Here is a 27,195-nt window from a genome sequence, read left to right as displayed (position 1 = left end):
GGGCTTCAGGGAGGTGGAAGAGGAGAACACCCGGTTAGCTGGGATGGGGGTGGGGGCAGGGGCTGCTTTCTGCTGGAATTCCAAACCCTGGAATCCTCATGTCTCCTGTGATTTTTCTTGGGGGCCTAATTATCAGGGTTTCAAATTCGACTGCAGTCCTAGAATAGCGCTTCACCCTCCTAGCTTTTCCGGCCATGACCACCCCATCAAAATCACCTGGCAGTGGATGAAATTCAGCTTTCTGTCCTTTCCACCACTCCTGAATCCCAACTCCCAGGAGCGTGCACACAGGCAATGGGCACCTGCTAGGGGATTCTGACACAGGTGAGCTCCAGCCACCGCTCTGGCTTCACCTGCGCTCACTGTGCAGGGGCAGCCGGTCCAGCGAGCAGGTGAGTATTTGCTCAGGTGGTGCAAACCTGCCGCTCCTGTCTCATCTGGGGCTCCTGCCTAAGTGCAAATTCTGAGCCCCTGCTCTGAAGTGTCCGAATTGGAAGCTGTGGGGTGGGATGGAGGAATCTGCATTTTTATAGATGTTTTAAACAATGTGTGCAGAGAGGGCAGAAGATTGTGAAATTAATGGAAACAAGGTCTTCCCTCATCCCTCTATCTGTCAGCCCGGGTGATGCCTAGTCCCGGGCCCGGTGCTGAGTTTGGGCCAATAAATGCTTGTACTCTTGGCCTGGCACGATGGCTCACACCTGTAATCTCAGCATTTTGGGAGGTCGAGGTGGGAGGATCGCTGGAGGCCAGAAGTTCAAGACCAGCCTGAGCAACACAGCGAGATCCCAAATCCACGAAAAGTTGTTTAAAAATTAAAATAAAATAAATGCGTTTACTCTTGGCCCCATGAGGAACGCCGGCGTAGAAGCGGCCCGGAACCCCACCCCCGCCTCTTGACTAGGGCTGTTTGCGGCGGGCGCCGGGGACAGGTGAAGGGACACCAAAGCTGGCGCCCGCCGCAGGAGATCCTGACAGCGCCAGGTGCACGCCCACGGGCGGGGCGGGGCCGGAGTGGGGGCGGGGCCTGTCCGCGGGCCGGGGCGGGGCCGGCGCTCAGCCTCCCCTCGGCCTTGCCAATCCGCGGGCTCTTTGCCACAGCGGTCTCCGCCCCCCCGCCCGCAGACAGCGCCTATAGGCTGTCTACCGCGTTCCTATAGGCTGGCGCAGGCCGTCTTCCGGCCGGGGCGGGCTCCCGCCGTGGCGGGAAAACGGCGGCCGGGGCGTCTCCTCCGGGACGCTGAGGGGCCCGAGGAGACCGTGAGGCTCTGGCCTACCGCTGGCGCCGCGATGGACGCGGCCGAGGTCGAGTTCCTCGCCGAGAAGGAGCTGGTTACCATTATCCCCAACTTCAGTCTGGACAAGATCTACCTCATCGGGGTGAGGCCCGGGCCCGCCGTGGGGAGGGGAGGCCGGGCTGGGCGCGTCCGGGGCTCCGCGTGGCCTTCAGAGCCGGGGTCGCGGGCTCGCCCTGCTCCCGCATCTGCGGAGGCCACCACTCGGCGCTTGACTCGCTCACCGCCGTTCCCGCTTCTCGGATGAGGAAAGCGAGGCTGCATTCTTTGCCAGTGCGCCCGGGTTTACAGGGTTTTTTTGGTTTGTTTTTTGGTTTTTGAGACGGAGTCTCACTCTGGCGCCCAGGCTGGAGTGCGGTGGTGCCATCTCGGCTCACTGCAGCCTCCGCCTCCCGGGTTCAAGCGATTCTCCTGCCTCAGCCTCCTGAGTAGCTGGTGTTACAGGCGCCCGCCACCACGTCCGGCTCATTTTTGTATTTTTGGTAGAGACGGGATTTCGCCGTGTTGGCCAGGCTGGTCTCGAACTGCTGACCTCATGAGCCACCCGCCTCGGCCTCCCAGAGTGCTGGGATGACAGGCGGGAGCCACTGCGCCCGGCTTATTTGTTTATTTGGTAGAGATGGGGCTGGCCTCGAGCTCCTGGGCTCCCCCAGGCGATCCTCCCACCTCGGCCTCCCAAAGTGCTGGGATTATGGGCAAGAGTCGGCTTTGCCTCTGTTTGTTTTCGTCTTTATTTTTGAGATGGAGTTTCGCTCTATCGCCCAGGCTGGAATGCAGTGGCGCGATCTCGGCTCACTGCAGCCTCCGCCTCCCGGGTTCGGGTGATTCTCCTGCCTCAGCCTCCCGAGTAGCTGGATTGTGAGCCACCGCGCCCGCCCGGCTTTGCGTTTTAAGTATAAGGGAGACGCCTCGGCGCTGGGAGTCCTGGAGAAGGAGGGCAGGCTCTGTACCTGCCCAGACCCACCTCCCCGCACCCCAGGACCCCAACACTGGGTGTGTGAAACCTGTTCTGGAGTTGGAGGGTGCAGGCGGGAGAGGGAGGGCCCCCATCCACTCAGGGGGTACTTGCATCCTGTCGGCGGAAAGGCCAGAAGGACTGCGCCCGACGCTCGCAGGACGCTCGCAGGTGTCTCGGAGCCGCTTAGGAGGTGTTTTGTTCTGAGTCTGGTAACAGGTGGGTTTTTATTATTTGCATTTGGACTTCAGCCTCTGCAGTGCCATGCCTTTTATTTGATAGCAGTGACGCACGGTAATGTTTTTTTTTGTTCTTTTTTAATCTTACGGGGAATTGTTTTACTTTTGGCAGGGGGACCTGGGGCCTTTTAACCCTGGTTTACCAGTGGAAGTGCCCCTGTGGCTGGCGATTAACCTGAAACAAAGACAGAAATGTCGCCTGCTCCCTCCAGAGTGGATGGACGTAGGTAAGGATGTGGTGGAGACTGGTTGATGCGTGGGTGGGGCTGGGCTTGGGGTGACACCCTCTCCCACGGGGTGGAGGCATGGGGCCTCCTTCCTGACTATGTCCGTGCTCCCTCTGTTCCATTATCCACTGATCAGCTGAAAGGAATACTTCCAGATTCACCGCTCAGCAGAGTCTGCTAACCACTGTTAGTAATGTCATGTTAGGTTTTGGCGTGTGTGAAAATTGTAGTTTATTTTTTGAGATGGGTCTGACTCCATCACCCAGGCTGGAGAGCAATGGTGCAATCTCGGCTCACTGCAGCCTTCACCTCCTGGGTTCAAGTGATCCTCCCGCCTCAGCCTCCCAAGTAGCTGGGACCACTGGCGTGCGCCACCACACCCTGCAAATTTTTGCGTTTTTGTAGAGATGGGGTCTTGCCATGTTGCCCAGGCTGGTCTCAAACTCCTGGGGTCAAGCAATCTGGCCACTTTAGCAGATCTGCTGGGATTATAGGCGTGAGCCACTGTGCCCAGCCTATATTTTAATGTAAGATATTTCAGTTTGCTTTAAAATAAATGTATGACCTTAAATAAGCATTTGTTTTAAAATTTTAAAAATAAGTATAGATCAGCATGTTGAGAAGCAGTTATAGAGAATGCATGAAAATAATATATCACAATAGGGTTGAATATTATTCAGCTATAAAAAGGAATGGAATTCTGATACATGCTACTGTATGGATGAACCTGAAACATCTTAAACATCTTGCTGAATGAAAGAAACCAGGCACAAAAGACCACACACTGTATCATTCCATTTCTATCAACTGTCTAGAATAGGCAAATCAATAGAGACAATGTAGATTAGTAGTTGCTTAAGTATGGGGGTCTTGCTTTGGGTGATGGAGGGATTGTGGAGTTTCTTTTTGGCATGATGAAAATTGGGATTGATGGAGGTAATGGTTGCCCAAGTCTGAATATACTAAACACCATTGCCTTGTACACTTTGTTTTTAATAGCCCACAAGTGCTACTAAAACTTGTATATATTTTTTTTTTTTCTTTTTTGAGACAGAGTCTCGCTCTGTCGCCCAGGCTGGAGCGATCTCTGCTCACTGCAAGCTCCATATCCTGGGTTCACACCATTCTCCCGCCTCAGCCTCCCAAGTAGCTGGGACTACAGGCGGCCGCTACCACGCCCGGCTAATTTTGTTTTTGTATTTTTAGTAGAGACTGGGTTTCACCATGTTAGCCAGGAGGGTCTCAATCTCCTGACCTCGTGATCTGCCCGCCTCAAAACTTGTACACTTTAAATGGCTGAATTGTATGATATATTAATTATGCCTCAATAAAGCTGCTAGAAGAAACCGAAACAAATCAAAGATGCAGACAGACTTTATTCTGAGCCTTTGCGATCTTTTTCCTCTCTTGGAGATATGAGTAGCTCATTATAGGAAAAAAATCTTAGTTTTTTTGTGTATGTGTCGGGGGGAGAGGGGTATGGTCATATATGCAGAATTTGAAAAGACCCTGAGTGATTTTTTTTTTTTTCTCTTTGTGGAGATGGGGTCTCAGCTGTGAGTGATTTTGACTGCCCCCTCCTTACTGGGAATTATTGGGGGTACCTACCTCTTAGAAGCAAGAACTCATTGAGCCAGCCACTCTGGGGTCCGTTTAAGACAGACTGCTTGGTGTCTTCCCCTTGCTCCCTGTCCTAAAGTGGCAAGTGACTTGGGTAGTCCTGAAACATAATGGGAAACCCCAGTTCCTCTGCTTTGAGAAGTTTTTTTTTTTTTTTTTTTTTTTTTTTTGAGAAAGGGTCTTGCTCTGTCACCCAGGCTGGGCTGTAGTGATGCACTCATAGCTCACTGCAGCCTTGACTTCCCAGCCTCAAGTCATCCTCCTGCTTCAGCTTCCTGAGTGGCTGGGACTACAGGTGTGCACCACCATGCCTAATTTTTTGATTTTTTTTTTTTTTTTTTTTTTTAGTGGAGATGGGGGTCTTGCTATGTTGCCCAGGCTGGTCTCAAACTCCTGGGCTCCAGTGATCCTCTCAGAGTGCTGGGATTACACATGTGAGCTGTTGCCCCTGGCTGGAAGGCTTTTGTAGCGGAGAGACCCACCAGGCCTGGCTCCATTAGTGCAGCATCCTCTCCAGGCCCCTTGTTTAAAATCAGTCTCTGGCAATTTTGTCCCATCTAGACCCGAGGTGATAACATGGCAAGGGCCTGTTTTATCGCAGGCTAGAGTCAGAAGGTGTGGAGAGTTCCCCTTGAGCTTTTTACCTGGGCTGGAGCCGTATTGTGGGAACAGTGAGGCACCATTAACCTGTCTATAGACGCTACCCAACAGCGTGCTGCCTCCTGACTTCTGCACCACAGATAAATTCTGCCTGTTCTGGGCCAGGTGCGGTGGCTCACGCCTGTAATCCCAGCACTTTGGGAGGCCGAGATGGGTGGATCACCTGAGGTCAGGAGTTCAACACCAGCCTGACCAACATGGCGAAACCCTGTCTCTACTAAAAAATACAAAAATTAGCTGGGTGTTTGGTTGGCGCCTGTAATCCCAGCTACTTGGGAGGCTGAGGCAGGGAGAATTGCTTGAACCCAGGAGGCAGAAGTTGCAGTGAGCCGAGATCGCGCCACTGTACTCCAGCCTGGGAGACACAGCGAGACTCCGTCTCAGGAAAACAAACAAAACCAGTTCTGCCTGTTCTGGGACTTCATGTAAATGGAATAATCTAGTATGTCATTTTTTGTTTCTGACTTCTCTTATGCAACACTGTTTTTGAGATTCACCTGTTTACGTTCTCGACACTGGGACACAGAGCTCAGCTCCCAACCCCTTTCTCCACTACCGAAACTCATATCCACACCACCTCGCTACGTTCTTCCATTGCTGGGTACTCTCCATACTACATATTTGTTCACCGATTCTTCTATTGGTAGATATTTGGGATTCCCATTTTTGGCTTTTAAAAAAAATTTAGAGACAGGGATTTCTCTGTTGCCCAGGCTGGATTGCAGTGGTTATTCATAGGTGTGATCATAGTGCATTGCAGCCTCCAACTCCTGGGCTCAAGTGATCCTCCCATCTCAGCCTCCCTAGTAGCTGGGACTACATGTGTGCATCAATGTGCCCAGCTCATTTTTGGCTTTTGAGACAGAGTCTCGCTCTGATGTCCAGGCTGGAGTGCAGTGGCGTGATCATGACTCACTGCAACCTCCACCTCCTGGGCTCAAGCGATCCTCCCACTTCTGCTTCTTGAGTAACTGGGAATACAGGTGTATACCATCACATTCAGCTAATTTTTATAGAAACAGGGTCTCACTTTGTTGCTCAGACTGGTTTTAAACTCCTGGGCTCCCACGTCGGTCTCCCAAAGTGCTGGGATTACAAGTGTGAGCCACTGTGCCTGGCTCATTTTTGGCTATTCTTAATAAGGCTTTTGTGAATATTCTTGTCCAAGTCTTTTCATGGATATGTTTTTTTTTCCCTTGGGTAAATAAATACCTAGAATGATGCACTTGCTGGATCTTAGGGATAATGCTTAACTTTGTAAGAAATGGCCACCTGGTCCTTCAAAGCAGCTGAGCCTTTATCCTACAAGAAATAGGAGTTCCCATTGTTCCATGTCCTGGCCAAAAATTTTGATTGTGTCTTTTTTATTTGCTAGAAAGTTGGACCAGAGGTGTTTCATAAGCTGATTCAGATGTTAATGAAAGGATCACTCTGCTGTGTAGAGAAGGTTGGTGTGATAGGAGCAGGGAATGAATCCAGGCAAGCACTGAGAGTGGCCTCTAGCTGATGGAGGTGGGAGATGTGGTGGGCGTCTAGGTGTGTTTTGAAGAAGCAGCAGCAGGATTGGCTGAAGGACTGGCCATGGGGTGTGAGGGAGAAGAGTGAAAGCTGACAGCCAGGCTCTTGGCTGGAGGCCCAGGAGAGGGAGTTGCTGTCTCCTGAGGTGGGAGGCTGCAGGAGCAGGCTGTGGGCTGCAGTGGGTATCAGGAGTTGGGGTTTGACCTGTTGTGCTTTCTGGATATCCAGGGGGAAGTTACAGCAGCAATGAGGTTATTGAGTCAGGAGTTAGAGCTCAGGGGCTGATGGGGGTATAAATTTGGAGGTCTTTCTGAGCATGTGGGTGGCATTTGGACGAGGTGGTGTGGATATGAGTTTAGGTAGTGGAGAAGGGTTGGGAGCTGAGCTCTGTGTCCCAGTGTCGAGAGGTCAGGAGGAATTGCTAAGAGACAAAAAGGGGAGCCTAGTGAGTTCAGAAGCAAGCTCAGAGGGGTGTCCAGGGAGGGCCTTCTTTTTAAGGCTGTATCTATTAGTGTGTTTGGGAGGATCAGGCAGGGAGGGGACAGTGATCATTCAAGAGCATGAGAGCTGCTGGAGTGCCTTCCTGTGCAGGTGAGAGGAGGGTCCAGGACACCTGGAAGGCTGGTCCTCGAGTGGGTAGGAGCTACGCAGGGAGTTTGGGGGATGGGGTGATGTGTGGGTCACACTCAGCTGGGTTTCAGGTGAGAGGTGGGTGGTGGGTTGAGGCGGTGCTGGTGGCAGTGAAGAGAGGGTGAGTAGACCAAGGAAGTGGGCCAGGATTGCAGGACGGCACCAAGGGCCCTGGGGATGGGTAGTTGGCCCTTTACAATGGGACCCTGCAGTGTAGCTGTGCTCCGTGCTTGTCCCTTAGCTACCGTACACAGTCTGCACCCAGGACAGGTTTCTCTGCAGAGGGGGAGGGCTGAGGGAGCTGGAGCATGCGTGAGAACAGTGCTGATGCTGGTGGAATTGGACACAGCTGTTTGATTCTAGACGCTGGGCTTTCACCCCTCTAGGATACCATGCCTCCTCCCGGCTAGGATGGCTTAACCCCCCTAGGATATTGTATCGCGCCCAGGCTGGGGTGGCTTAACCCCTAGGATATTGCATCACACCCAGGCCGGGGTGGCTTAACTCCCCTAGGATATTGTATCGTGCCCAGGCCGGGATGGCTTAACTCCCCTAGGATATTGTATCGTGGCCAGGCTGGGGTGGCTTAGCCCCTAGGATATTGTGTCACGCCCAGGCTGGGGTGGCTCTAGTTTTGTAGGTTGTCTTGCTCCCTTCTGAACAAGGCTTAGTATAAATAAATGTAAGTCACTGACTACTTTGATCACTTATTGCATCAAAGGTAAAATACTGACCAGGTGACTCACTCCTATAATCCCAGCACTTCGAGAAGCTGAGGCAGGGCGATCACTTGAGCACAGGAGTTTGAGAACAGCCTGGGCAACATAGTGAGACCTTGTCTCTACAAAAAATAAATGGTGGCATGTGCCTGTGATCTCAGCTACCCCTTAGGAGGCTGAGGCGGGAGGATTGCTTGAGTCCAGGAGGTTGAAGCTGCAGTGAGCTGTAATGGTGCCACTGTACTCCAGCCTGGGCATGAGAGAGAGACCCTCTGAAAAAAAAAAACAAAACAAACAAAAAAAAAGGCGGTAGAGGTAAAGTACTTTGCTGTTTCCCTAAAAAAGAAAAAAACAAAAACAAAACACAACAAACATCAAACTTTTGACTCTAACATTCTTTTTAGGAATATGTTCTGCAGGCTAAAGCAGCGACGAAAATTTACCTCTCTTTTGGAGAGAAAGTTTCAAGCAGGAGGCCTCAAATCATCTAGTTAATGATACAAATGTTATCCCAAAATGTTTTTTCATGTATTTGCTAGTTGATAATGTATTTGCCAGATAATATAGGCACTTGGTAAATTTGGAAGGTTTAATAAATATCTTGGTTATAATGATGGTAAAATGTATTAACTTCTAAATTTCAGAAAAGTTGGAGAAGATGAGGGATCACGAACGAAAGGAAGAAACTTTTACCCCAATGCCCAGCCCTTACTACATGGAACTTACCAAGCTCCTGTTAAATCAGTAAGTAGATCTCACCTCTTAGAGGCCACACCCAAGACTGGACTCACCATGCCTTTCCCCTAACCCTCGTCCTTCCTCTCCGCTTCCCTGCTTATTGCCTCAGTAAGTGGCAGCACTGGCCACCCTGTTTCTCAGGTCAGTGACCATGAGGTCATCTGAGTACACACACCTGCCAGGTGCACTCTGTCTCTGTGTGTCTTTCTCTTTGTTCTTTCCCTTTCTCTGTCTCTCATTTTTCCTTTTCTCCACCTCCCGGTAAAGGCCTTGGCTCTTTTTGTTCTACCTCACATCACTCGACATTGGACGCCGGTGTGAGCCACCAGCATCTCACAGAATCGGCAGTAGCCATTCTTTGCCGCGTATGTGTTTTATTTAGCACAGCTTTACTCCTGTTTCTCCTTGGAGTAGGTGGATTTGAGTTTTTTTGTGTCTTTCGCAGGAAAGGCCAGAGGGCTTACATTTGCCTCTGTCCTTGGGTTACAGGAAAGCCCACTTCCTGGCAAAATCATGCTGTAGTAACCCCGTAGCTTGTTTGCCTCCATCCATACTGGCTCCTATCAGCTTTCCATTCATTCTTCACATCTCAGCCAGAGTGGCCTTTGAAAGGCAGAACTGCCATGTGACTCCCTGCTTAAAATCCTCAGTCTTCTCTCTAGTCTACCTAAGCATGGTGTTCAAGCAGTGTACAGCCTGGTGCGTGCTCCTCCTCCCTCTTTCACCCTCTCTACAGCTCTTTTCTCTGCTTCTGGAGGGCTCAGGCTCACACTGGCCCCTGTCACTTCTTCAAGCATTCTGACTTTGCATATACTGTTCTCTACCCTGTAAGTCTGTCCTTTCCCTGCCCCTGCTCACCTCTGCTGGTTAGCATAACATGTCTCTTCTGGGTTCAGCACACGTGTACTCTTGGCAGCTCTACACATTGCTATGGCATTTGCCAGTTGTAATTTTCTTGTTTGTCTGGCTGTGCCATCACATGTACCCATTCTAAATGAGCAGGGGCTGGGTCTCGTATGCTTATGTCCCCAGTGGGATGCCTGGGGCTCATGTTTGTTGAGTGAAAGTGAAACTAGTAAAGAAGGCGGACAAGGGTGGATAATTTTGCTTGGGAGATACTTAGAATGTCATTTGTACAATTTCAAGCTTCTGAAGCTCCCCAGGTATCCTTTAACTGGGTTCAAGAGCACAACTAGAATAAAAAATTGGGACACTAGTACTACTGCATGCTGCAGAGCAGCAGGAAGGGCTGGGGCCCACTGAATGGCACTGCTGAATTTAAAGGAAAACTTGGGGACACAACATGGGCTTGTGCTTAGGCTGAGATGAGGCTGCAGTCAGCCCATGAATTTCATAAAACCTGAGAAGCAGCAGTGCACCAAGCATTCCACTCGGCAGTGGCGTTTGTCCCATAGGCCTGGTTCCTGGTGTGGTGCGGGAGAGATGTGGGCCTAGGAGCCCATAGTGAATCTTCAGTGTGACCAACGCTCTTGACAGTCCATCAGAGCGCAGTAAGGCCAGGTGGTGCCAGAGAGGGCTCGCCAAGGTTTGCTGGGAGTGCAGACTTGTAGGAGGTAGATGGTAGGGGAGAGGGCAGTGAGGCAGGAGGAGCTGATGTGCTCAGGCAGAGTGTGAAGGACCTGTTGTAGCCGGGCAAGCAGAGGTATTTGAGCATGTGTAGTACATTCGTGGGAGCAGGGGAGTGGAGGCATAGGTTCTGCTGCAGTGGCCAGCCCCTGGGAGGGGCATGTGGCCTCAGAGGGACCTGAGAGAGACTGCAGTGGTGGTGGGGATGGTAGCTGGAAGGGAGAGGATCTATAAACAGGCTAGGTAAGAATTTGGCGTTAGCTAGGTGAGGGGGCCTATTCATTTTTTGTTGTTGAAGTTCAATATATTATGTATGTAGTTTTTATCAAAAACCTTGTTTTATAATTCAGTTAAGGGACTTAATTTTACGTTTGTTCTGCAGTTCAGTTGACGAGGAGTTGGGGTCCTTTGTTCTTTAACCTGCTGTTCAGAGCACAAGATCTAAATGTTTGGGTTTATAAATAAAACGCACTACATAAATTTTGTACCAGTGGTTTGCCACTTACTAATCAGGAGTTAATTGTAGCATATGGAGAGAATGTCTAGCGTAACCTGTAATGCCTAGTGACGAACAATATTTGCTTCTGCTTTTATCTTGTAGTTTTTCTTCAAAGGTTAGTTTAAAATACTTCGCAAAGGGAGCCTCGACTTTGTGAAAGCCTTCCTTCATCCCTTGCTGACTTTGAGCTTCTAGCCAGAATTCTGCTATGTGTAGGTGTGCTCACTGTATACTAATTTGCAGTTTCTTCTGTGATTTTTGAAACTTGTTTTTGTCTTCTCTGAAGAGCAGGAGAGTCCCTTCCCTTCAGGGCTTTTGTGAGGATAGCAATGCCAGGTAAAGTGCTGAGCCCAGTACCTGGCATGGAGTTGGCGTTTTCCTTCTCTAGGATTTCTGGTGGGGAATAGGGAGGTCTGCTCAACACTCTGTAAATAAGGAGCAATAGAACTCGACCTTTGAGCCAGCCCTTGAAACTGATTCCTTGTAGATGGAGGTTATGCAGCACGGAACGCTGTTATCCTGAGACAGAGGCTTCTGACTTAGAGCTGATTCTCTACTAATTTTCTTAGGTAAACAGCAGTCCTGTTCAGCAGCCTGCCATGGGATAGTTAATGTGAGCAAAAGAAACTCCATGTGGATCACTGCCGCACCAAGCTTAACTGCTACAAATCTTTACATCCTAAAGTTGAAAACAAAGCAAAACAGACTTTCTGAGTCTGGAATAGCCAGAGTATTTTGCCTGAAAAGAGCCACTCTATCCAGCATTGCCTCAGCTTATCGAGTGTTCCCTGACTGACTTTAGCCCTTGCTCCTTTAGTGCTTCAGACAACATCCCGAAGGCAGACGAAATCCGGACCCTGGTCAAGGATATGTGGGACACTCGTATAGCCAAACTCCGAGTGTCTGCTGACAGCTTTGTGAGACAGCAGGAGGCACATGCCAAGGTAGGTGCCGCCTTGCCTGGGTGCTGGTGGCTTTGATGGCGCATAACTTCACATGGCCTCCTGCGTGCTGAGGCTATTACAGGCAGGCATTACTAGCTGTGCTTTTAAACAGTTCATTGGTTTCTTATTTTTATTCAGTAGAGTTTTACCTTTTTCTCAAAATCAAAAACTCCTTGGCCAACTTGGTCTGTTTTCTTGCTTTAGCTGGATAACTTGACCTTGATGGAGATCAACACCAGCGGGACTTTCCTCACACAAGCGCTCAACCACATGTACAAACTCCGCACGAACCTCCAGCCTCTGGAGAGTATTCAGTCTCAGGACTTCTAGAGAAAGGCCTGGTGCAGGCGGCTTGCTGGGGGATGGGAGTGTTCAGGACGTGATGAGGTACTCGTGGTTCTGGAGCTCTAGAAACACTTCTGATGCATGAAAAATGTGTGATGGTGCAAGCAATGGATTCAGGACATTGTTGGAGAAACAACAAGTTTGTGATTAGTCCTTAAAACTTAGCTCCCTGGGACATTCTTCAATTCCACATCTGTTTCTAGAAACCAGCCTTTTTATCCCCCACTTTGGAGAAATAAAAAAGCCTTAGGCAAATAAGTTATTCTCCCTAGCAGAGCCACTTGGGTCTCCTGCATGGAAACTGTCACACTTGGGCAAGTGTTCAGTGACTGGTAGGTGTAGATATAGCAGGAGTGGCCATGTGGTCCACAGCTTTTTTCCCCCTTCTTGATCCTGATTTCTTGGGCTGAATTTAGACTGTCTCACAGAGGTGGCTCACAGAGAAGGATGGCAGATGGTGCAGCTAACAATGCTGACCAGTGCTTATCCTCTAAGCCCCGATCCACAATAAAAATGGACCCAGCTCAACTCTGACTCTTTAGGTTTTTGTGCTGCGTACCTTACCAAGTAAAAGGACTGAGCCTGTGGCTGAGATGACTCAGTAAACGAAACTGAGGCACACAGCAGTTAACTGGAAACTGCAGACCAACACCTGGGGTGTCTCCTTCTCTCGGCTACTTCTAGCTCAGGTTTAATGGGTTGCTTATCAAGAGGAGAGTCAGGAAAAAAAGGAATCCAATGTATTGAGCATGAGTGACACTTAAGACAATGCTAGAAGAAAAGTCAGACTTTTAATGCTGCTCTTGATGGATTTAGGGAAGGATTCTTTGTTGTAGGTAACAGTGGGCTCAGGGGAAATTATTTTTTTCCTACGAGAAAATTACTTCATTCGTAGCATTTTGGAAATGTTAGGACCTTTACAGGAATTACATTACCTTGAGAGGTGAAATGATTGTCCAGCATCATGCAATGGATAGAAGGTTCTCTAACCAGCTTTAAAAAAAACTTTAATTTTTGGCTGGGCACGTTGGCTCATGCCTGTAATCCCAGCACTTTGGGAGGCCAAGGCAGGTGGATCACAAGGTCAGGAGATTGAGACTATCCTGGCTAACATGGTGAAACCCCATCTCTATTAAAAATACAAAAAAAAAAAAAATTTGCTAGGAGTGGTGGCACGCGCCTATAGTCGCAGCTACTCAGGAGGCTGAGGCAGGAGAATCGCTTGAACCCGAGGCGGAGGTTGTAGTGAGCCAAGATTGCGCCACTGTACTCCTGCCTGGGCAACGAGAGCAAGACTCTGTCTCAAACAAAAAAATTTAATTTTTAACTTTGTTTTTAGACAGGGTCTCGTTCTGTCACCCAGGCTGCAGTAGACTGGCGTGATTATAGCTCACTGCAGCCTCAAACTCCTGGGTTCACACAGTTCTCCCACCACAGCCTCCCAAAGCACTGGGATTGCAAGCATGAGCCGCCATGCCTGGCCAGCCTATTTTTGGCTGGACACCAGTGGGCCAAAAGCAGTCGGGTGCTGCCTGGGGAGCTCTGAGAATGCACACGTGTGACAGGCTGAGCCTAAAGACTATCACCCAGCGTCTGCCCTCCAGTGTCTAGCGTGCTGCGCACTATCACTCCATGTTGCTGCTCACGTGTCCCTGCCAGGCAGGTATTGGTGGTTATTTGGACACTGAAGGGTCAGACCTGGAAGACTGGGACCAAAAGATGAGGTCTCCATAATTTAAGGTGCTGTTCAAAGTTGGTTCAGCTCACAGGACTTGTTCTTTCATCTCACCCTTGGAATCCTCCTGCTTTCATCTGGGAATCTTTTAGAATGAAACCACTTGTTATTGTGGAGGGCAAGGGGTCCTAATGCCCTCCTCTTAGAGCCTGAGCCAGTCGAGGCAGCTGCATCTGTCTACATGTTTTATCTGCGGAGATGTATAGTTATTGAGCTTTTCTTTGTTTGGCCTTGTTTTATTATATCATAAAAAAGATTTTCCTCTTAACATGATTTAGGAAGATTTTATTTTTTGGATGTTGTCAGAAATTACAGCAATATATTCATAAATACCTAATTACTACATTCAACAAATAATATTACAATACAATTAATTCAAACAAGTACACTTAGAACAGGTTTAATTTCACAGCATCTAAACTGCCCCCAGAGTGACCGAGGCACTGGTGTTCCTCCCTCCCACCTGTGTATGGGTTTACTGTTCTAGAATTAAGCACAGGGTACATACAAAATAACACCAATTAGCATGGTCTTCCTCAGGTCAAGGCAGAGTTAAGGAGTTTTTTAGGTTAAGCACTGGATCGAAAAGTTGGGGACAGGCTACTCCAAGTAGTAAGAAAGTCAACAGCTTGGTTACTTGAAAGAATATAGAGATTGCTAAGTGGCTAATATACACTTTAAAGAGGAACAGAATCGGTTTGTGCTGACCATCTCCATCTTGTGGTGGATCCCTGGAATTTTCTACACTTGTGTGAAACACGTGGCTCAGGGAAAGGGGTAGTAATTGAAATTCAGCTTAATTTTTGAGATTTGGCAGTATTATGAGCTACTTGAGGAAAATACCGTTCTGCTACAAACTGCAGATTCCCTGTTAGAATCCTTCGCTGCTGAAGGTGTGGGCTCCTTTTGATGCTCTCTGAATACTCTTAAGGGTGCAACCTATCAAATGTTATTCCCAATTCAGTGCTTTATTCCTTTAAGATTAGAATATAGACTAAAATGTGGAAAAATCCCGTCTTGGTCACTTCTCTGAGACAATGGATTAGGAACATGATATTTTATCATGTCAGTCTGGCTCTGACTGTATGAAACAAAAATAACTTGTTTCGATGAGGAACCAGATAATTTACTATTGGAAGGTATCCCTCTGCAGAGGGACAGATGGCAGCTCCCTTCCAGGTAATGTAGGAAGATGGTCCAAGGACCGAGCCGAGGGCTTTCACGTACATCCTGACACACAGGTGGCATAATCGACTCCAGAGCAGATTTGATGTATTCAATGTGAAGTAGCTGAACAAAAAACTTAAGAGATTGCATGTCAATTTTTAAGCCCAATTGAAAACAGATTTAGGTGCTACTGTGTTCTTTGAGAATAATCTGAAAGTAAGTTTTCAAAGTATGAAACTAATAGTTGGATGGGAAAACCATGACTGGGTACTGTGTCTTGGGTGGTGTGCTTTCGTTTTTGAGAGACAGTTCTTACCTTTTTCTTAGTTTATTCGTGTTGCCTTACTGGTTTGTATTCTGATTGTCGTATTACTTCTTGAGCAAGAATACTCAGATCGCCACAAGTAGGTGGAAGGATGGGGAGACAGTGGGCAAGAAGCTCAAGGGCCGGGCAGAAGTGGGGTTTCCACTGGCAGGGGAGAAGCCAACTATTGCTAGCACAGGGACACTGCTCCCACCCTGGGCAGACCTCTCATGGTGTGCCACCTGTCCCCTGTGCTGTCACAGAAAATCCAACCAAGGGAGCGCCCCCTTGGATGGTAAGGGATGAGCTATGTTTTTAAAAGTTATCGGATCTACTTTTCCCTTTTACTTTAGCCAAGGCCGTTACCAAAAGCATCCAGACATCTGTGATGGAGGAGGCGGCCTGAGAGCTGAAGTACTAAGATGTGACTCTTAAGCCTTCAGACCAAAAACCTCAAGTAGGTTTTCAGTGGAGAAATCCAGTGAGATTTTGCCCTGATAGTTTGTAGCAGACTCCCTCTGAACACCTGTGGAACATGCTGACCTCCCAGTGTCTGTCGAGGGGAGGCCTGCAGCACAGCCCTCGAGCTCTCTTCCAGCGGCTTCTGTGGAGAGGAAGGCGCTTGCTGACTGCTGACAATACTGGCGGCACATTTGTCTGAGTTTGCTAATAACCGGAAGATTCTTGGCAGACGTACAAAGCAAACTGTGTGGGGGCAGATAAAGCGACACGATGCCGGCTGCCAGCAAGCTGTTCTGCGCAGCACGGGCTAGGGCCAAGGGCTCGGCCGCTGGTCACAGCAGTGAGCAGCCGGCACACAGGTCAGGCACCCTGCCCTCAGCTCAGGCCTCCACCCCCCAGACCAGTGACTGGCAGCCCTGGCCTCTGGTGAGGGCCTTTGGGAGCAAGAGAGGCCTTCTTGATCTAAACAAACACTGCCTCCATAAGCAGTAACTAGGACAAGGAGGAAGACTCGCCCATTGCTTTGCCTTGGTGTGATGAGCCCAGTTTCTGACCGTTCCTGTGCTTGTCACAGTAAGTTCAAAAAGGAGGGGTTCAGCTCAGACCTTGTGGCTTTTACAAAGCTTTGCATTTAAATAAAGCCTCTGAAGTTCCTATTCTGTACCTGCTCTCAGACACCTTAGAATTCTATCACAGAAATCATTTACTTCCTGAAAGGTTTTTGAAAGTCCCCACCCATGTGTGCACATGACTGTCACACATAGGTTCTATAGACTACCCCCTCCTCCCTTGATAGCAATGGGTAATATTTGCTATTAGCTTGTCCAGATGCTGGGGGCGGGGAGGGGGAGTGGAGGAGGTAAGCAGTAGCGCATGGCTTTCTACGGCAGCTTCTGGTGCAACTCAAACTAAAAATGAAGTGATCGCATAGGCGCCAGTGGTAAGCTCTTTTACTTTTCTTCTTCTTTAATTTTTAAAAACACTTCAATATTTTAATGTCCTGACCAGCAGCAGTACAAACACTAAAAGCAAGGTTTTTTTTTTTTTGCCCAAAAAAACCAAAACAACAAACAAAACCCCCAAACAGGAAAAACAAACAAAAATCCCCCAAACCACATATTAAAAATGGCAGGCTTTTTATAACAATAGTTAAAGTAATAAAAACATACAAAACTTTGTTTTTTTTTAATATATATACACAGTACAAGGCTGAAGCACCTTTGACTTTTCTCTCAAAATTTACGTCTGTATGAAAACCCCACCCACTGTAGTAACAATGTGGTGGGTGTGAAGCTGTGTATACACAGAGCTCTGTACATGCTCCCCACGGAGTAATAAAAAGGTACCTTCAGTTTGTGAATTGGTTTTATCTTTAGGTAAGAGCTTTTCCAGGGAAAAGCCTTTGGGTTGCTTTGTGTGCTCCTAGGACTTGTTGCTTTGAAGAAAATTTTGCAGGAAAGTAAATGAAACAAATAAGCCCTTTTTACTTATAATGCACCCAACCTTTTCAGCTGAAGCAAGTTTCACTCCTGGGGAGGAATGAGACTGGCCCCATCACTGCGGCAAAAGCAAACTGGGCTTGAGGCATAGTGACACGGCAACACAAGAAAGAACAGAACCGGTTTGATCCACTCATATGCACAGCGGGCTGTGAATGATCAAGTTTTAGTGTTGCTAATGCAGCCTTCATGTTCAGATTAAGAAATAATGTGGGAGAGGAAGGGCTAAAACCACCTTTAAAAAGAAAAACTATGGGCAATCCTACATCGGTTGCTCGCTGAATGACAATGGTGATTCAATTGCATTGACGTCAAGGTGAGTGAGTTCTTTTTTTCTGGAGCCTGGAATCCTTTGCTTCATGCATGGCACATTCTCATTTTGTAAGCTTCAAACCTCCCAGTGAAAAATATTAAATATTCAAGGTAATAAAATAGATAATATTTCTATACTATAGGTTCGGCCTAGTGCAAGGGAAACCGTCACCTGGGGTATCCCTTCAGGTAGCCCCTAGGCCAGTGCATTGCAGGCAAGGCAAGGCACTTTCGTAAGTGGTCCAGTTCTGCCTGGAGCCGTTCCCGTTCTGAGACCATCTTCTGTTTCTGGCTCCTCAACTCCTGGAGAGAGGGAAATTTGTGTCAAAACCAACCCGTTTCCTCCGTAAGGACAAGCATGTGGTGTACAAACATGCTGGATGGAAGGGGTAAACCTACATTTGAAAATGTCCCGGCCGGGCGTGGTGGCTCACACCTGTAATCTCAGCACTTTTGGGGGTCGAGGCGGGCAGATCACCTGAGGTCAGGAGTTCAAGACCAGCCTGCCCAATATGGGGAAACCCCATCTACTAAACAAAAAATTAGCCAGGCATGGTGTCGTATGCCTGTAATCCTAGCTACTCGGGAGGCTGAGGTAGGAGAATCACTTGAACCCAGGACACGGAGGCTGCAGTGAGCCGAGATTGTGCCACTGCATTCCAGCTTGGGTGACAAAGTGAGACTTCGCCTCAAAAAAAGAAAAAAAGTCCCCTTCTCAGCCTGTGTTCTGTCCCTGGCTCTTCCAGAGTCTTAAGAATCGGCATCTGCTGCTGTCTTGGCTCAAACTCGGAGTTCTTGGAACCCCCAGATGTAAAAACTTTGGGAGTGATCTGAGACCTGCTTCCTATCCCTGCCCCCCAAGGACATCTGCTGGACCAATCCTGCTAGTGTGGCTGTGAGCCACGTGAGATGGTTTCAGTTGCTTCAGCTTCCCTTCTCTAATAAAACCCTGCTGCTCTCCTTAGCAAATCACGGTAGAGGAGACTGATACAGGCAATAATTCATTCTGCAAACAGCATCCCTACCCTTCCAGGATCAATATTCTATAAGTAAATCCTAGATAATCAACTGGTGTCTGAATTTTCCCCTTTAGGAGACAGTGGTCTTGCTCGGTCAACCAGGCTGGAGTGCAGTGGCGTGATCAGAGCTCACTGCAGCCTTGAACTCCTGGGCTCATGTGATCCTCCTGCCTCAGCCTCCCAAAGTGCTGGGACTGCAGGTGTCAGCCATTGCATGCAGTCCAAATTTTGATCTCTTCAGAGCACATTTCCTCTCTGAAACTTAGCTTCATGGGTGTTTCTGAACCCAAACTCAAAAGGTTGTGTGTTTGAGGGTTTCCATCCCTTCCCAACTCACCGCCACGCTGTGGGAGAGCTGCTCTGCCGTCAGGCTGAGGCTGTAGTGCCGGGCCTCCAGTCGTCTGCATTGTGTCTGTAACACCTGCCGCTCCAGATTTTGCTCTGAAAAGACAAGAGATGGTGATGTATTTTCTGTATGCAGGAGCCCCAAGGCCTGCTTTGTGCTCTCCTCTTCACACCCTGCCCAGCAGAGCCCAAAACCTCTCTCCAGCACAGACAGCAAAGGCCTCTCCTGTGGGCCATGATGCTCCCAGCCCTTTGAATTGTACCGCTACATACATAAACATCACTAAATTAAGCCCAATACACAGGAATAAAGACAAAGGATCCAGGACCTAAAGGCAATTTGATACAGATTAGGAAGAAATTTGATGGCCTTAAAATGCAGCTTTCAAAAACAAAATAGGCTTTCAGTTAGGCTGCTGGAAAAAGGCCAGAGTAAACTTAAAGCACAGATTTAATTAATAAAGCCTCTGCTCTACCAAAAGATACCAGGCCTAGTTTCAATAGGAGAGTGACTTCAAATCTTTAAGGACAAATCCCTACTTTATACAGAGTGTTTCAGCAAATGAAAAACAGGGAAAGTGCTAACAATCTGGATACCAAAGTACAATAAAACTAGAGTCTAATACTAATGAACATACATTAAAAATCCTAAAAGTACTAACAAATTCAACAAGGATGGAGCAACATCAAGAAAAAAATCAAAGGATGAAAAACTCTGGAAATGGGAACCTTCACTCTTTCATGGGATGCTTTAAAGTTTCACAGACAAGGGCCCCACCAGTGCCTCTCTTTGGCAGCACTGGAGTGATATGACAATCAGACAAATTCAAAAGGAAAGAACCAAACCTTGTATTTGCAGGTTTGATCATCTGTGAGTCCTATGATCTAAGGAATAATCATAGGCAACACACAAAAAAAATCCAAACAAAGACCCCCAAAATCTATGTGATACCTGAAACTAAATCTAGTCAAAACTTCACGTACAAAAATGATGTAATAGTTTTGTACCATATTCATGGACAACGATGCCAACCACGCCTGTAAATTCAATGCAACTGAAAATCTAACAAGACTCTTTGGGGGTGAATATAAGGCAATCAACCAACCACGCCTGTAAATTCAATGCAACTGAAAATCTAACAGGACTCTTTGGGGGTGAATATAAGGCAATCCTAAAATCCTTGGGGGAAAGCCATGGGCTAAAAACAGCTGAGCGGTAGCTGAGAGAAGAGGGGGTCAGCGCAGGTCATGCCTGACAGGGGTGAAGCCAGGCCCAGCAGGTGTGGGAGTGAGGCAGGGAAGAGGGCACCCCACACATTGCCAGGACAACTGGTTGTCTGGGTGGGAAAGGTGCAGTTAAGATTTCTGCCTTACTCTGTACAGAAATGAATCCTACGCAGAACAGGAAAAAGCCAAACTCACAGAAGAAAATACAGAAGAATAGCCTGACAGCCTTGGGGTATGGAAATAATTCCCAACACCACACCAAAAAACCCACAAAACCAGAAAAGATGGAAATATTTCATCTAGAAGAGTTAAACATCACTGTGTATTGCTTCTGGATATAGATGAGTGCACTAAAAGAATAGCAACATGTAGGGGGGTGGTGGGCAATAAACTCAAAGATTCCACAGGAGGAGGAAAGGAAGCAAAATACAGGATTCGATGTCCTGGCTGTGGCTACATGGGCGTTTGTTTTTAGTTTGGAGAATACTTTTCCAGACTAAGTTCTGCTAGGAGAAAAAAGAAAAAAACTAAGCTTTTCTAAGAATTTGAAGTGGCTGACATTCATAATCAAGTCTTTGTATTTGATGATATTTACAACACTGTCACATATGATGATAAACAGTCCTCTAGGACATGTTAAATCAATTGCAGGTGGCTGCGGCCTGGCCCAGCTTTTGTCAAAGCACATACCCAGCAGTGCCCACGCAGTAAGGATGGTGAGTGCAAAATGAAGGCTGGGTACCTCTGCTGTTCCCCAAAGGGGCCTGTGCAATATCCTAGGGAAACTGAGGCACAGAGGCAGGTGGTGGTGTGCAGTATACAGGAGCATCAAATGCTGCAGCGCCCAGCTTCATGGCCCCACTCCCTGGCAGGGGAGATGTGGCCTGAGTCCGCCTGGTGCTGTGGCTTCCCAGGAGGGTTGGTGTGTGCATTCCCAGGTGGGATCAAAACATCCTGGGTATTCTGAGAGGCAGCAAGCCTTCGACTAAGCCTTTGCCAGGAGCCTATCTTTTTAGGCAAAGTGCTTGGCTAAAGTAAAGGCAGCTGAAAACATGACTGGCACCCATTGGCCACAGAGCAATCCTTGCAGTGTGGGGAGTCTGTCACTAGGCAAGAGGCATGCTGGAGCAGTGACCAGGCCTAGCTGCCAGGGCTCAGCAAATCAACCAACTAGGTCGTCTCCCAGGACCCTTACACGAAGCTGAAGCCGACATCAGCACTGATGCAGCCCAGAGAGCAGGGCCCACATGAAGAATGACAGGTGCCACCAGAGCTGGCATCATGGTACTTGGATGCCCTAGCAAGACTGGCCTCAGGTTCCAGCATGGGACATCACCACTACCAGAAGCCGGAAGAAACTTCCCTTCCAGTATTCATATCTACTGTGCCCCAGGACGGAGAAACAGTCCCCAGGCTGGCAGAGGTCTGCAGGAACTCATCACTCAGCTTCCTTTCCAAAGGTACTTTCCTGACCCCCTCCCCCCTCTTCCCCAGCACCCCCTTACCTTCTATGTGTTCCTGGTAAGCTTCAAAAACGGCCTCGATCCCTTGCCACTTGCGCCTGGGGGCTTCCTCCTCATCTTCTCCATCTTCATCCTCCTCCTCTTCCTCCTCCTCCGAGTCCCGGTCCATCTCCTGGGTTGGGGGGCCCTTCCTTGCAGTGGGGGGCTCCTGCTGCCCATTGTGCTGGGGTGGAGGGGCGCGGCTGGAGGACTGCAGCTCAGGAATGTTGTAGTGGACGGACGTGTCAACCTTGTGGTTCTGTTCTGCGGACAGCACAGCCACGCTCCCTGCGGAGGGGACAGGGCTTGCATCAGTGTGTTGAGGGAAGGGACACAGGGTGCTGTCTCAGAAGGGAGCTCTGCCCTGCCCTTGGTGCAGAGTCAACATGACTGCAGGGCTCCGGGGACCAAGATGACACGGCGTAGAGAGGAGGGATCTAGCCCAAGACCTCTGGGCCACAGACCCAGCGTGAGAAAGTCCGAGACAGCCAGGAGACAACGCAGCCCTGAGTGCTAGTTGATTCTGGTACATGGACCATTTTTGTTGGAATTCATCTCTGAGACTCCATTTTTTGTTTTGGCTGCCCTCAGTCCTCTGGGTAGCAGGCTGGAGAGAAATGGCGTGATCTCGGCTCACTGCAACTTCCCCTCCCAGGTTCAAGCAATTCTCCTGCCTCAGCCTCCAGAGTGGCTGGTATTACACCGCATGTGCCACCACGCCCGGCTAATTTTTGCATTTTTAGTAGAAACAGGGTTTCGCCATGTTGGCCCAGGCTGGTTTCAAACTCCTGACCTCAAGTGATCCGCCCGCCTTGGCCTCCCAAAGTGCTGGAATTACAGGCGTGAGCCACCGCGCCCGGCTGCCTCCATCTCTTTGTGCTTGGTCTATAGTTGGCCCTCAGCAGACACCAGCCCATCCTCTCACAAGGCATGGGTGTTTTGGTCCCTAGGCATAATGGGGCTCTGCCCTCTCCCAGGAGTCAGCCTCACTGTGCCCCGTTTCAAGAGGGCATGCCCCGTCTCATGGCATGGCCTGGGGTGGGTGACATCCTCAGGAGCACACCTGGCTTCCCGTGTGGATGGCAACCCCTGGTGGGGCCTGAGACCAGCCCAGTCAATGGAGTGACTCAAACTGGTATGGCAGAGTGACTAAAATCTGGAGGAAACAGTTTAGTGTAAGGCCAGGACAAGGTCAGAATAAGGCAGAAAGTGTCCTAGGGCCACAGAAAAGCCTCTATGAGGTGCACTGCCAAGGGGCAGGGAGGGAGGGTATTCTGAAGTTTCGAAAGGCATCTCAGTAGCACTGTACAGTCTCCCTTGGTATCTGTTATGGAGGACTGGCTCCAGGACCTCCTGTGAATACCAAAATCCAGGGATGTTCAAGTCCCTGATATAAAGTGGCATAGTATCTGCGTATCACCTATGCACACCTCTAGAGTACTTGTAATACCTAACACAATGCCTACACTTGACTTGATTTGCATGGATTCAATGTAGTACCTGGTGCTTGGCAAATTCAAGTTTTGTTTTTGGAACTTTGTGGAATTCCACCCCACCCACAAATATTTCTAATCTGAAGCTGGTTGAATCCAAAGACGCAGAACCCATGGATCCAGAGGGCTGGTGGCCATCTGCATCTCTGTCTTGAAAAACATGATTCTTTCAAATGAATGCGGGTAAAAATCCACTCAAGTGCTCTTCCTGCCTTTGGGGAATCTTTTTTAATCTCTGCAAAAACCAATGCCTGCTGGCGTTCACTCCTTTACCTCTTACCGATCGATGCGTCCCTGCTCACAGTACAGCATCAGTGCTGGTGCCCACAAATAAATGTTTCTCACCTACGAGTTCAGGTTTTAGAGCTTGGAGTAAAACAAACAAACATGGTTTTGGCAAAATAACGAAATTATTTTCTTCTGGTGATTGGAGTTTATAAAAACTTGTGCCCACAGCTGAGCAGCTGTGGCGCTCAGGGACTTTGGCCAGCCTCAACCACAGCCGAGAGCTGAGCAGGGACTGGCAGCCTCATTACCTTTATGCTTCTGCAGGGCCTTCTGGGTGGACTGCAGCACTGACTCGTGGAACTGATGTGCAAACTCTTCTGCCACAAAGGGCTCCCATGGCTTGCTTTTCCCATTGGTGCTGTGGGACAGCGGCACAGGAATGTCCTTGGGTGCAGCGCCCCGGATGTAGTGAAGCATGCTCAGGCTCTTTTTGCCTCCAGGGGCCTCGCTCAGCCTGGCCTTCTCCCCGCTGGCAGGAGCTAGCTCCTGGACTCTCGACAGCTCCTGGGGCCGGACCTGTTCCAGCTTCCCAGGCTCTGCGGCCTTTGGGATGTCAGACAAAGAAGCAGCAACACCAACCGGCTTCTCCACATCCAGAGAGGCTTGCTGTGTGGCTGGTTCTTTTAGAGACAAAAGTGAAGGAAAATATTAAGAAATGCAAGTTAACAGGCTGAGTGTCCAGCACGCAGATCCTGGTCTCTAGAGCTTACACTTAACAAAGACCTAGCGCAAAGAACCAAGACCCGGGGAACATTTAAATAACCACCGCGCACATGGCTATTCTCTGAAGACAGTGGGGTATTTAGTGGCAAGTCCATCCTTGAAAGATGTCCCAAGAAGGAAGAAACAGATCCACAGAGGAAGGAAGGCCCCCAGCCACGGAGACATTATGGAGGTGTTCGGTCCGACTGGACAAGAGAGTGTGTGAGGAGCCGAGAACTGGGATGAACTGTAAAGATTCCCTGTGACATTTGACAGGGCAGAGGTCAGCCAAAGATGTAACAGGAGGAAAGGTGTGGCAGCAGGTGCTAGCAGGGCCCAGAGGGCAGAGTGAGGAAGACAAAGATGCAGGAAGAGAGCCAGGGCGGCTAGGCTAGTGGCAGGACCAGGCTGCGGGCACCAAGGCTGGAGCACACCCTCCCTCCTGGGATGGTACCATTGGATTGGCCTTCATGGGAGCCTCTGAGCCATAACGGAAGGACAACGGCTACTATGACCATAGCAACCACGTAGAGCTCCACAGCAGCCAGACCCTCCCCTCAACTCTGAGCCCGCCTTCAAACTGACGTTCCGTCCCAATGACTGGCACAACTGTGCAAGAATCGTACGCTGGTACAAGAATGGAAGAAGACAGTCTGCGGGAGGCCACATTCACGACGATGAGGACCTCGAGTGGTCGCCTCTGAGCCTGGGCAGCCCATGGGATGGTCCTGGGTGGTGCCAGGTGGGGCTATCCTTCCCTTACCACTCAGGGAGACGGCAGGACTGTCCCTCGGAGAGTTTGTCAAGGAGTCGGCCACTGCTGCTGACAGTGCCTTCTGCTTCATGGCACGGAGCATTTCAACAAGTCTCTCTTTGTCTATGAGAAAAGCAGCCTGAGATTAACCAGCCAGTTGCGTCATTTTTTGGAGAGAAGGACAGCGGGATTCTAGCCGAGCCTTGATGGGCAGGCAAAGCACTAAAGCCCGAAAAACCAAAAGCACGTGTGATGGGGCAGGCCCAGCTGAAAGGAAGCAACCATCTTAAAGCAAGCCCAGATTGCTCTCAGCATCCACTACACAATGTCTTAGACGCGCTCCAGACAGCTGTCCGTGCGGTGATTACGCCTCTGTCAATCACTGTGCCCACGGACCTCGGTGGTGACATGTGAGGATGTATTCTTATTTCAAGTCAGAAAAGGTGGCCCCAACACAAAGAAACACCCCAAAGACCCAGGCCTGGCCTCTGAGGCAGGGTACCTTTCTCTTCGCCCACTCCTACCATTCCTGCCACTTCCTGAAAGGGAAAGATGACCCCACGATGTTCCACGCAACAGATCCCTGATGTCACCCGGCCCTTCTTGACTGTGAAACTCAAGGGCTGCATCGCCCTTAATTTTTTTTCCTCCAAAAATTCAGGTAAAAAGATGCTTTGTATCTAGGGAACTGGGCTGGCAATCAACAAACACGTCACTAGCCCGCTAAGAGAAAGGGAAAACTACTGACTGGTTAAAAGCAGAAAGTACGGCTACACCCTGATCAACACCTTGAAGCTGCTCAAGGTCCAAGAAGTAAGTCTGCTTTCCTTCGACCTTCTCCCAGAGAGGCCAGGGCTCCATGAGGACTTGAAGGCATGCATAAGGGGCAGGGCCAGGAACGTCAACATCTGGGCACCAAGCCGGCCTGTGTTGCAGGCCAAGGAAGCCAAAACCCTGAGCAGGTGTTGCAGCTGCGTTGTTTCTTCTGCTATATGGATTCTAGCTCAGAGCGTCTGACCCGATGTGGCCCTGTGTGGCCAGACTGAACTGGAAGCATCTTTCAAGGCAAGCCATCTGCTCAGTGTGTGCTGCCCTGCTTGGCAGCCCTTCCCCAGGCCTCCGGCCACCAGGACACAACACCCAGCAGACCACCTAAGCGGTCCAGCAAGAGGAAAAGCCTGCAGCAGACAAACCTGGAACACCTGGCACCTCCCCTCACGCCTGGTGCAGTCACTGGAGCACTCGGCTCAAAGAGCGCCTTCTCGGGCGCTGGGAGATGGATGAGTGACAAGGGTAGTCCTCAGGTCAAGATGGTGGGGCTCTCAGAGCAAAGCCTGCCAGGTAAGGCTGCTGTGGAGGGCTTGTAAGAACAGAGAGGCTGTTCCCGGGAGCCGGGAGGAGTAAAGGGGCAGCCTCAGGCTGAGTGATCCCAGATCCTGCCTGGAGTCCACCGGCCCCACCTGCTGCTTCAGAAACCCACTTCCACCCCAGTGAGCCCCCACCTTCCTACCCAGGCGAGACCCTACCTTTCCTCTTCTCGGCGCTGATGTGGGTCAGGTTGAAGATGGTCAGGAACTTCTTCTTTTCTTCGAAGTTGGGACTGTTGTTCATCTCGTCGGGGCTGTAGCGGGTAGACAGCGCCAGTCTCGGTGAAGGCGTCTGCCGCTTGCTCTGAATTGTTGGGGGCGACGGGCTTCTCTCTCGCAACATCCGCCGCCGCTTCCTCCGCTTCTGGGCCACCAATTCCTCCTTCTGCTGTTGGGTGGTCAAGCCAAAAAGTTGCAAAAACTCTAGCTTCTAGATTGGGAAAGAAAACAAATGAGTTTGAAGCCACTGGCAGTGGTATGCTTTCACTGTCCCAGGGTCCCCTCCTGGGGTCCTCGAAGCGTGTGCCGTAGCTGGCTGTGCCTGGCGGCAGAAGAGCTTTGTGGGGCGAACCCGCCAGGACTTCGGAGGAACCTAGCAACAGTGGGGTGGACTGCGGGGTGTGGACGCTAGGAACGAGAGCCCAGCCCAGAGCATGTCCATGGGGAGGAGAGCCCAGTACCTCAGAGGACGTGTCCAGTTTGAGGGGCGGCTGCTCGGCCACGCAACGGAGGTGGGCCCTGACCTCCTCCTCATCGCTCTCATCGTAAGAGTCATCGAGGTCGTAGTAGTACCCTGATGGAGAAACGCTTGTATTCAGCCACACAAAGAGCCTTCATCTGTCCAGTGGACATGCCCGCAGGGACTCGTGTGCAGACCACCTATCAGGCCAGGCCTGCTGGCACCTGAACACCCTGAAGGCCAGTTCCTTTCAACCCAGGTGGAAACCAACATTAACCCAGTCCTGGGCCTTTGCAGGACCGCAGACACCAGGCTTCCCTGGGATCCATGGCTCCCAGTGGCCTCCAAGTGGCTGGGTGGTCCC

General features: G+C 49.7%; 2 protein-coding genes across 10 annotated transcripts in view; one reads left to right on the top strand and one right to left on the bottom strand.

Moving 5' to 3' along the window:
• The first annotated feature begins 1,131 nt into the window (after positions 1-1,131).
• Positions 1,132-13,979, top strand: GINS2 (GINS complex subunit 2). The gene is made up of 5 exons (XM_054452614.2): positions 1,132-1,380; positions 2,602-2,716; positions 8,508-8,607; positions 11,505-11,631; positions 11,836-13,979. Exons 1-5 carry the CDS (start codon positions 1,291-1,293, stop codon positions 11,959-11,961), a joined length of 558 nt encoding a protein of 185 aa, XP_054308589.1. The 5' UTR covers positions 1,132-1,290; the 3' UTR covers positions 11,962-13,979.
• Positions 13,980-13,981: 2 nt separating this feature from the next.
• The window catches only part of GSE1 (Gse1 coiled-coil protein), a 501,636-nt gene continuing 488,422 nt past the window's right edge, over positions 13,982-27,195 (bottom strand). For all 9 annotated transcript variants that reach the window (XM_054452602.2, XM_054452603.2, XM_054452604.2 and 6 more), the window contains 7 exons: positions 26,833-26,945; positions 26,312-26,582; positions 24,795-24,908; positions 23,578-23,949; positions 21,552-21,836; positions 18,812-18,915; positions 13,982-17,758 (listed from right to left, as the gene is read on the bottom strand). In XM_054452602.2, the coding sequence (XP_054308577.2) occupies positions 17,624-17,758; positions 18,812-18,915; positions 21,552-21,836; positions 23,578-23,949; positions 24,795-24,908; positions 26,312-26,582; positions 26,833-26,945 (1,394 nt within the window). In that variant the 3' untranslated portion in view covers positions 13,982-17,623. The remainder of the gene's footprint in view (positions 17,759-18,811; positions 18,916-21,551; positions 21,837-23,577; positions 23,950-24,794; positions 24,909-26,311; positions 26,583-26,832; positions 26,946-27,195) is intronic.

This window comes from Pongo pygmaeus, chromosome 18 (genome assembly GCF_028885625.2).
Source record: "Pongo pygmaeus isolate AG05252 chromosome 18, NHGRI_mPonPyg2-v2.0_pri, whole genome shotgun sequence".
NCBI classification, from domain to species: domain Eukaryota; kingdom Metazoa; phylum Chordata; class Mammalia; order Primates; family Hominidae; genus Pongo; species Pongo pygmaeus.
Note: the sequence above shows the minus strand (reverse complement) of the source record. Positions and strands in the feature narration are given on the sequence as shown.